At 36.2% G+C, this 11,651-nt stretch overlaps 1 protein-coding gene across 1 annotated transcript; it reads left to right on the forward strand.

Moving 5' to 3' along the window:
- Positions 1-1,946: 1,946 nt before the first annotated feature.
- On the forward strand, positions 1,947-7,543 carry LOC149216103 (uncharacterized). The gene is made up of 4 exons (XM_089392699.1): positions 1,947-2,810; positions 2,931-3,996; positions 4,121-4,450; positions 4,538-7,543. Exons 1-4 carry the CDS (start codon positions 2,215-2,217, stop codon positions 7,487-7,489), a joined length of 4,944 nt encoding a protein of 1,647 aa, XP_089248825.1. The 5' UTR covers positions 1,947-2,214; the 3' UTR covers positions 7,490-7,543.
- The last annotated feature ends 4,108 nt before the right edge of the window (positions 7,544-11,651 follow it).

The raw sequence follows: 11,651 nt of genomic DNA on the forward strand, positions 1-11,651 counted from the left end.
CCAACAGAACATAGTACAAGAATAGAGTTAATCCAAAAATGAAAAGTCTTAAGACATAAAAATGCAAAAGATTAAAGAGTGGATAACATGAATATAATTGGCATAATGTTAGAGAATTTTAAAATACAAATGTTAAAGCAATCGAGGCAAATATTAATTACTATGGTAGTAAATTAATGATTTGTTTTTTTTTATTATTATTATTATTTTTATTTAATAAACAATTAACTAATTATATAAAAATTAATACTTACTAATAAAATAATATTTTTATATATAATTAATATTTATTAATAAAATAAGACGTAGTTTAATTTATAGATAAAAAATTTGAGTTTAAATTGTTTAATCTGTATAATAGTGACCCAATAAATTTTCCACAACCGCGAATCTATTTATACACTCAAAAATATATTTTAAACAAAAAAAATATTATTTTTTACACTGTAAAAAAAATCTATTTATCTCTAAATTAAACTCTGTTGTAAAATAATACGCTCAAGAAAATTGCCGTGACCTATCAGCGCCGTCACCACTAAACATGAATCTCTCTACAAATGAGGGATGGGGTATTAAATTCCAAACATGGTCCATGGTGTTGCCTGGGGTGGTCCCTCTTCACGTGTTGGTCGGTTTGAAAAGAAGGAAAGAAAAGGAAACTGCAAAAACACATGAAATGTATAATGATAAACTTTTTCAATTTAAGAAAATAACTTTTTTCATTTAAACAAATTTTCCATTGATTTAAATCGTATCACTTCCTAAATTTAAATTTTCCATTGATTTGAATTGTATCACTTCCTAAATAAGCTTTCTGACAAAAATTTAAAATTAACCAAATACTTAACATGTTAATTTGGAATCTTACATCACATCATTTACCAAAACATCTGCTGTGCCTTAGAATATCATGTGATATCACCCCTAAATGTCCTCTAGTGCCCCTACCATATGGACAGAACTAATGGCTTGGGACCCCTCTTTACTTGTTCAATAGAGGATTAATTTTATCATAAATAATCAGTGATTGCAGTCAATCCGTGAATCATAAATAATCAGTGATTGCAGTCAATCCGTGAATTTGAGTCAATTGAACCTGTATTATTGGCAGTGGTCAATATCATCCCACCATACCTTTAAACATCATATGCGGACTGTATTATTGGCTTTGGACATCTTTTTACTTGGTCCATGGACTTTTATATAAACCTTAATGGTTGAAGCTGTTCAAGCAGTAGTTTAAATAATAATTGTTCTTTAATCACGGTTGAAACATTGTAGTTTGAATTTATTAAATTTATATAATAATATAAATATTTATATATTTAAAAGTATAATTAAAATAATAAAATATTATAATTAAAAAAAATTAACTCCATTACACTATTTTATTGCTAAATTATAAACCCTATGCAAGGATGGATGGTCCGGGATGCTAATAAACTACCGGTCCAGCCTTCACTACTACAACATCATATCATATTCTATAAAAAAAATAATTAAAATCTAAAATAATCTTTATCCGTTAAACACAAGTTTTTTTTTGGGTGTATTATCAACTATCATAATAAAAAGAGTTTTTCATGTATTACCAAGGATTCTAAATTATAACTCAATTGGAAAAAAATTCCCAATAAAATATCAATATTGAGTGATTTTACAAAATATAAATGTTATAATGATGCTGCAAGTCAACCATATGCCAAATGTGGGAAGCGAATCTTTGAACATCAAGTGGCATAGGATCTATTGGTTGCCATTTTAAATTGCCGGATTTCAATATCTATTACAACAGGATTTAATTTTGCCGTGTTTGAATGGAGTAGGTATTCTGTCTTCACGTGGTGGTCACCCATAAAAATCGGAGGTGTGGAAGTCGACGGATTACGATGGTGTTAAGTGGACCCACTTCTCGGGTTACGTGACAACACACTAAGAATTTACAATTTACAGACACCATTATTACCAATACTCATAAACACTTACAACACAAACAATATTCTTAACGGTGAAATTGGAATGGTAAAATTCAATATTCTCAGCTATGCTTTTATTGAAAGTGCCCATTTCACACCATCGGTCAACCCATCAATTGCAGCTTTATAACGCTCTTCCTCGGCTCGCTTGCAGTTTCCGCCGATCAAAATCGACTGTCTTTGCTTCAACATCTCATTTGTCATTTCTGTTCGGCAGTCCATACTTATCCAGATTCCCATGGCAATGGCAAACCTAACTACCGCCCCAGGTCACGATGACAATGATTCTGCTGCTTCTTCTTCCTCGGCTTCATCCGTTGCCTCGTCTTCTTGTTCCCGGTTCGACGTCTTCATAAGTCACCGCGGGCCGGATGTAAAAGACACCTTTGCGAGCCATCTCTATAGACGCCTTCTTGATCGTGGATTGAGCGTCTTTCTGGACAGGGAGGAATTGGAGGAGGGACACAATTTTTCTTCTCAAATAGAACAAGCTATCGGCGGTGCCTCAGTCCAAATTGCAATTTTCTCCGAAAGGTATGCGGAATCTAGTTGGTGTCTTAATGAGCTTGTTTTCATGAAAAACGCCAAGGCTACCAGTCCTCAGCGGGTTACCATTCTTCCCATCTTTTTTAAGGTGGATCCTTCTGAGGTCCGATATACAGAGACAAAAGGAAGGTACGCTGAAGCCCTGCAGAAGCTCCAGGACAAGAGAATAACCGACCCTCAAACAGGTGGTCAAAAACCACGCTACAGTTCAGACACTATTCAGAATTGGAGAACCACACTTTCATATGTTGCAGATCTGAGCGGTTTCGAACTGAAACAATATAATGGGTGAGGATCTCCCACAATCTCTGGCAATCTGTAATCGTATTGGATTTGTTGGCATGATATAAGGTACATGATGTTTACTTTCTAACTTCTTATTTTACTTCATCAATGTGTATTATTCAGGGACGAGGGCGAGCTCTTGGATGACGTCCTCAAAAGGGTTTTAAAAAATGTTCCAAAACGACCTTTGTATGTGGCTCAATATCCAACTGGGTTGGACCTAAAACTAAAAGAATTTAAAAAGACAGTGTTGCAGGCGCACGAGCAGGAGCAGCAGGTGAAACCCAAAGTTGTGGGGATCTTGGGTGTAGGCGGGGTCGGAAAAACGACACTGGCCAAAGCATTCTTCAACCTTAACAGGTCAAAGTACAACGAATCCGCCTTTATTGAAAATGTTAGGGAAATGTCTCTAAATATTTTAAAAAGTAAGCTCATTCAAGGCTTGAAACTTGGAAATATAGAAACTGAGTGTACAGAGGAAGGTATACTAAAGCATCCCTTATCTTGTCACGCTCTCGTAGTTTTAGACGATGTAAATGATGCAAATCAACAGGAAGCGCTTTTGACAATTAAGGGTTTCCTTAGCCCTGAAAGCTTGATTTTGCTTACATCGCGTGACAAGCATGTCCTTGAAAGCCATGGAGTGTTAGAGGGATCCCTTTATTATTTAAAGGGATTGAATATCCGGCAATCCAAACAACTTTTCTGTTCTTATGCTTTTAATCGGCCACATCCACTACAAGAATTTGCAGGTTTGGTAAATCGGTTTGTTAGAGTGTGTGGTGGATTGCCACTATCATTGAAAGTGGTGGGCGCACTACTTTATAGACGACAATATGATTACTGGGAAGATCGATTGGCTCGACTTCAAAGAAATTTTCCCAAAGCGATAGAGGGCTGTTTTAGAATAAGTTATGACTCACTTGAGGAAAATGATAAGTCAATATTCTTAGATATTGCTTGTTTCTTCATCGGACAAGACAGAGATAAAGCTATCAGGATATGGGGTAATGTTGGGCTTCAAAATCTGCAGGACAAGTGTCTGTTAGATGTGGACACTGAAAATAAAATAAATATGCATGATCATATTAGGGATCTTGGAAGAAAATTTGCCAAGGAAGTAATGCCCCTTCGTATTTGGGGTTCGACAACCAATATCACTGATGATTTGTTACAGCGATCCTCACATGTAAGTACTTCGACAATCCAAACCTATTTCTTGGGTTTAATTAAATTTTAAGCTTTAAAATTTCTTGTTTCATGACAAAGTTAGATTAGTTCACTGTAGATTTTTTTTCTTGATCAATGAGCAGGTAATATCTGAGGTTAGCGGAATAAGTATGGTTAGTTCCTCCCTTGATTTCTTTACGGATAAACATCCCGACCTTTCAAATACCCCGACTTCACAAGTATCACAGATCAGGCCTCTATTCATTAATTTCGATTTTAGGAAGTTGCAACTTGTTGCAACTGAAGAAGATCATTTAGAAGACATATTGAGGGAGCAGAAACCGCATTTGACATGGCTCCGTTGGTATGGATTTTCCCACTCTTCCCTTCCTGACTGGATTCCGATGACGAAGTTAAGAGTTCTGGAAATGCAGGGAAGCACTTTGAATAGACTGTGGCCACATCAATCTAAAGTACGAAAATATGTGTCCGTTTATCCTTCTTCATTTAATTTCTCATTTTGTAGACTACAATCTTATGTTGAAACGTGAACATTGCAGGTGTTGCCTCTCGATCTGAAAGAGTTAAATATCTCGGCTCCCCTCTCAGAGATTCCGAGGTCTATAGGGCAGCTGAAGTACCTCCAAAGGATCGCCATATGGAATCACTCCAAAGCAGTGACCGTTGAAAGGTTGCCGGACGAATTTTGTCATTTGCACTCTTTGAAATACTTAATTTTCAAAGGGTTCTCAAAATTGGTGTCGCTACCTGGTTCATTTGGAGAGCTAAATAACTTACAGCTCATGGATTTGGAAGGTGCTTCCTCTTTGCTCACTCTTCCCAATTCATTTGGCAATTTAAGTCGCCTGAAACATCTTTCATTGAGGGGTTGCGAGAATTTGACCATCGACAATGGAACTCTTGGAGATATTAAAATGCTGGAACACTTGGATCTTTCATCCTGCAGTCAGTTGGTCGATTTGCCACCCCAAGTCGCACATCAACGGTCCTTGCAACAGTTATATTTGCAGGAAACAAAGTTAAAAGAATTCCCTAGCGTTATTGGAGACCTCTGCAATTTGGAAGTTCTAAAATTAGGTAGCGATTTGTTGGAAGCGCTTCCACTTTGGCTCGGTGACCTCAAGAGCTTGAAGATCTTCTCACTCTCTTCTTCGCCGCAATTGAAATCCTTGCCCGATTCCATTGAACTGTTGACTCAGTTGACACATTTGGATATAGAAAATTGTGGGATAGAATATCTACCAGAACACCTTCTCAAGATGAACAATCTAGAATCTCTAGTGGTATCAGATTGTCCGTTGGGGGAACTTCCATTTAAAAGGGTTGGAGGAGACATAGAAAGACACTTATCATTACAAGGGGAAAGAACAATGAATAAATTGAATTCCTCCAATGGCATGTGCATGTTTTGGCTCAAGACATTAGAGCTGTCAGGCACAGAAATAAGGGAGGTATTTTTTGAAGAGGGTGTTTGCCCCAACCTTCAACGACTGTCCTTGAGGGGGTGTCATGAATTGAGGCAACTAGGATGGATTTGTGGTCTGTCAAAACCTCCAGATCTCGACATCAGTAGCTGTGTCAATGTTGAGGACCTCCCCGGTTTTGAAACATTGGTATCTTTGGAGACTTTGAATGTTCAGGGATGTGAGAAGCTCGAGAGAATAAAAGGCTTGGGCCAGCTTTCAAGACTTAGAAATCTAATTGTTCAGCAATGCCATGAGATACGAGAGCTACCAGGTGTAGAATATTTGACCTCTTTGGCGGTGTTGAGTGCTAGAGGATGTAAGAAGCTCGAGGGCATACCAGGGTTGGGGCAGTTAACAAAGCTTACACGTCTGGATGTTACTGGATGCTGTGAGATGCAAGAGCTGCCAAGGGTGGAATGTTTGACTTCTTTGGAGTGGTTGAGTGTTAGTGGATGTGAGAAACTAAGGAGCATACCAGGTTTGGGGCAGTTCACAAAGCTTAAAACATTAAATGTTAAGCAATGCCGTGAGATACAAGAGCTGCCGGGGGTGGAATGTTTGACTTCTTTGTATTGGTTGAGTGTTAATGGATGTGAGAAGCTCAGGAGCATACCAGGCTTGGGGCAGTTCACAAAGCTTACACATCTGGGTGTTGGTGGATGCCGTGAGATACAAGAGCTGCCAGGGGTGGAATGTTTGACTTCTTTGGAGTGGTTGAGTGTTAGTGGATGTGAGAAACTAAGGAGCATACCAGGGTTGGGGCAGTTCACAAAGCTTACACATCTGGGTGTTCGTGGATGCCTTGAGATACTAGAGCTGCCAGGGGTGGAATGTTTGACTTCTTTGGAGTGGTTGAGTGTTAGTGGATGTGAGAAACTAAGGAGCATACCAGGGTTGGGGCAGTTCACAAAGCTTGCACATCTGGATGTTGGTGGATGCCGTGAGATACAAGAGCTGCCAGGGGTGGAATGTTTGACTTCTTTGGAGTGGTTGAGTGTTAGTGGATGTGAGAAACTAAGGAGCATACCAGGGTTGGGGCAGTTCACAAAGCTTACACATCTGGGTGTTCGTGGATGCCTTGAGATACTAGAGCTGCCAGGGGTGGAATGTTTGACTTCTTTGGAGTGGTTGAGTGTTAGTGGATGTGAGAAACTAAGGAGCATACCAGGGTTGGGGCAGTTCACAAAGCTTACACATCTGGGTGTTGGTGGATGCCGTGAGATACAAGAGCTGCCAGGGGTGGAATGTTTGACTTCTTTGGAGTGGTTGAATGTTAGGGGATGTGAGAAACTAAGGAGCATACCAGGGTTGGGGCAGTTCACAAAGCTTACACATCTGGATGTTGGTGGATGCGGTGAGATACAAGAGCTGCCAGGGGTGGAATGTTTGACTTCTTTGGAGTGGTTGAGTGTTAGTGGATGTGAGAAACGAAGGAGCATACCAGGGTTGGGGCAGTTCACAAAGCTTACACATCTGGGTGTTCGTGGATGCCTTGAGATACTAGAGCTGCCAGGGGTGGAATGTTTGACTTCTTTGGAGTGGTTGAGTGTTAGTGGATGTGAGAAGCTAAGGAGCATACCAGGGTTGGGGCAGTTCACAAAGCTTACACATCTGGGTGTTCGTGAATGCCGTGAGATACAAGAGCTGCCAGGGGTGGAATGTTTGACTTCTTTGGAGAGGTTGAATGTTGCTGGATGTGTGAAGCTCAGGTGCATACCCTGGTTGGGGCAACTGACAAAGCTTAAAACATTAAAAGTTCAGCAATGCCGTGAGATCCGGGAGCTGCCCGGCGTGGAACATTTAATGTCGTTAGAGCTTCTTGATGTTCGTGGATGTCCCAAACTGCTATTGGGTGGGAATGTACTTGAGCAGGTGCGGCAACAATTGAACGAAGGCCTAAAATATGAAAAAGAAAGAAGAAAAAGATGCGGTTGCCTGTATTTTCTGTATTTTCTAGTTGCCTGTATTTTCTGGTTGCCTGTATTTTGGTCAAACTCAGTGTTTGACTACAGTAGCACATCTTAACATCGTGGCTTTCCTTCCTCCGCGATGTGACATTAATCAACCACTTCCAAACAATTTTTAGATTGTACTTATCTTATTCATTAAATGTGATGAGACTTCATGCTTCTCAAATTCACGAAATATATAATTGGTTAAAAATGAATTAATGCTATGTTAAATATTATTACATCGATAGCGATACACAAATTTATCAAAATTTTAGTTACTAAAAAAACAATTTTGTAACAAGTTTTTGATTGACTAAAACTTGAATGGAATTGAATTAACATATAGCATATTTGTTATGAAATTATTTCATAATAATATTTCTCTATATTATAAAATGATCGATTATTTTAGCATATTGTATGATTGATTATTTTAGCACTTGTATTTGTTATGATCTAAGGTGGAATATGATTTTGATAATAATTTGTTTTAGGTAGATTATGAACTGATCGATTATTTTTGTATATTGATAGTTTGTATTTATGTTATTTTTTATTTTATTTTAGTATAAATTTATTTTGAGTGAATTAATGTAGAATTTTTATTTTTTCCAAAATAACATAACATAAATATGATTATGTTTTTTAAGTTTATTATTTGTTAATTTGATTAAGGTAGTTTTTTTGGTAAATTAATGTTTTGTATTACTGAAAAAATTAGGATTATATGATTTTGTTAGATTGTTTTTTAAAGATTTTAATTATCTTCAAAACAATACTCTTATTATTATTAGTTTTGGATTTCTCCACAAGATACTAGTTACAAAAGTTCCCACACACAACAATATGCCATAGTCGACACATATAGAACCAACAATTAAGTACATGATAGTCAAAAGTCCTACTAACTGGGCAGAAAAAAACACAAAAGACGTCAAATTGTAAAGCCATCTGGATGGAACACTAATCATTTTCTAAAGACAAGATTGTCGTCGGTACCCTCACGCTCAAACCCGATGGATTTTGGCAAATCCCCATTATCAGAACATCAAGTAATATGCCCCTCCACATGAGGCAAGTGGGAGTCAATCTTGTCCAAGTAGAAGCATTGATTTCTAAGCATCCTTTTAATGTCTTCCAGGGTAGTGAAGACGTTATATCACTCCATTTACTTGTCTTTCATGACCATACCTAGTAGGGTCTTCATTTGCCAGAGCAAAGCCATATAATTCAGATACTGGTTCTTCCTGCCCCTGGTGTGCCCAGGGTTAGGAACCCAATATGACATCTCCTCCATGATTTTAAAATCAGAATAGTATTGTATCTCAATCCTCGCTTAAGTCTCTAATTTACAACCTCAGACCCAAACACAAAATTACAATAAGTGAAATAGCCATGCGAAACCAGGGTTAGGAACCCAATATGACATCTCCTCCATGATTTCAGAATCATAATAGTATTGTATCTCAATCCTCGCTTAAGTCTCTAATTTACAACCTCAGGCCCAAACACAAAATTACAATAAGCGAAATAGCCATGCGAAAAAATAAATCAACTTGATTTTTCATGTTGCGAGAAGCAAATGACGCCCTCACCAACCCACTGTATTCCCAGGTTATAAGCATCCAGCCATAGGCTAGAATGCCAATGGTACTCTAATGTTGTCGCCAACACCCTCACAGACCAGAGAGCTCATACCTCACCAACTCAATTACAAATGCAAGTCTTAATACATAACTATCAACGTTATCAACTGGAGTAGAAGACAAGCAATGGGAGGTCGATGACCAACCCTCACCTCCACTCAAACCACAACCCTCAAACTCCACACGCTTCATATGATGGTTATTTAATGGTGGGGACTAGCCATGCTCCCCTACATTAATGCCGTCACATCTGGGGTGACAATCACGACCTCTAAACCCCCATTTCATATTCATTAACACCCCATCAAAAATTAATTAATGTAGATTTATTTTAATTAGAATTATATTTTTTTTTTATTTTTTTAATTTAATTAATATATAAATTTATTTTAATTTTGGAACTATTAAATATGAAAAAAAATAAAATTATTCAAAAATAAAGTTGCATTTTAATAAATTTGATATTTCCTCCCCGAATATTTAATTTAATTAGTGGTTTGAATTTATATTATATATGTTGTATTTAAATAGATGTGTAATTTGAAATTATTCGTAGGTGACTATTTAATTTAATTGGTGATTTGGATTTAAATTATATTATATGTATAATATATGAGAAAGAGAGATTTCACATTGATTTTTAGATTTTATTTTATTTATTTACTTCATTATAATATATATTTTTGAATATTTTTAATTTTATTATTTTAAATCTTAGGGATTTTAAGTATTTTGAAAAATGTAATTTATATCTAAAAAATTATTTTTTGAAAAAGATTTTTTCTTATTAAGATGAATTTAAGATAATTATTAATAATCATATATATGGGAAAGGGAAATAATGATATGGCCTTGTATATCAATGGTTTTAGTAAGTTTTTATGTCCGAGTTTGATTTTACGCTTGATTTGTGGCTCGAGAAATCATGACTTAGGGGTATCTAAGTAATCAAAATCACCCAAGAATCGTATCTGTCTTGGGCCACACTAATGCTTAAAATGAATGGATTTTTACCCACGGAGTTTTGAACCGGTGACCTTCGCATCACAGAATGACTTAACAGTGTCTGTCATCATCATCTATTCTACACCTAGTAAGCAATTATTAATAATATATTAAATTAATTTAAATATTTCAATTTTTTTTTCAATTAAATATATTTATTTTAAATTACAATGTTTTTCATATATATGTGTGTGTGGACAAAATTTTATATACATGGCATTTTTGAATCAAGTGGGTAGACTTTATAACTCTGACATTGTTGAATTTTGTCATTATGATTTTATTTTTTTTAGCTATAATATGATTAATTATAAGATGAGGTTAAATTAGAATGAATGTTATGAGTATCATTAATTTTAATTATTTGTTATAAATGATTATAAATAAATTTTAACTAATAAAATTATATAAGTTAAATGGTTGATGAATATTCATAGGCTTAGTATATTGATGCAAGCAAAAAAGACAACTCTGGCAACCAGATTGGCAAGAATTCAAATTTTAGATTTGGAAGTCAACTAGATGGCCAAAAAAAAACTTTCTAATAACACAAATAATCACAAATCCTTATTTATAAAATACAACTAATTTAATAAATTGAATCATATTTTTTTCTCCCAATTTGGGCTTTTGTGATCCAAATTTTGTATAATGAAAATCTTTCAGTAAAAATCACATGAGAAATATTGTGTCAATGCGTTTTGAACCATCTAGTGTGGTTCATCATCAGGACAAGATGGAGAGTTTGATCTTAGCAAGAGTTTAAATAATGGGAACGATGTACAAAGAATTAATTCCAACGGTAAATTCTGAATAAAATATATCAATTATTAATAAGGAATAATTTTTTTGACTAACATATTAGAAATTAATTAAAGGAGCAATGAAACACATAAAATATTGCGTAAACACAAACATAGAAACACACAAAACAAGAGAGACACAGATATGGGGTTTACCCAATTTGGGCTACGTCCACAGAGAAACAATGAGTCCTTCCTTTTATATTATCCAACAAAATGAAGAGATACACCCTACAACGGATCCGCTGTAATTTCCTCTTCGCTCTCACACACTCTCCTCTTTCTTTCCTGCCCAAAATAATAATACACAACCGCAATACAATTCCCTCATATAAACCGAGGGTTGACTTCTAGGGAAAAACCCTAAATTAACATGATTTCTACCGTCAGATCATCTGCGTAATGAACGACCCAGATTGAATATAAAATTCGATATTTTACAAGGCAAATTTTCATCTATTTTTAGCTTCGGGGGCACTGCCCTCGAACCCCTACCAAGGGGGGGCTCACAAAATGTGTTGTAGCCCCCTTGGACCCCCTTGACGGCTTTGTCACCTCGTTAAGAATAGGGATCCAACATAGATGAAACAAGGAACCTTTTAATAATCAAGAAGATAATCAAGCTCCACACCCAACAATCTCCCACTTGGAGACTGATTATATAAAATCCATCGTTGCTTCACTTGTTGGACAATGACTCCACTTAGACCTGCTTGTTTCTGATCTTCAGCATCATACTTGAATACCAATTGAAAATGAGCAGAATCTTAGTTTCTCCTTG

The sequence above is a fragment of the Pinus tabuliformis genome, chromosome 1_1, assembly GCF_031772625.1.
Source record: "Pinus tabuliformis cultivar Carrire ecotype Pingquan chromosome 1_1, CPIR1, whole genome shotgun sequence".
In the NCBI taxonomy this organism is placed as follows: domain Eukaryota; kingdom Viridiplantae; phylum Streptophyta; class Pinopsida; order Pinales; family Pinaceae; genus Pinus; species Pinus tabuliformis.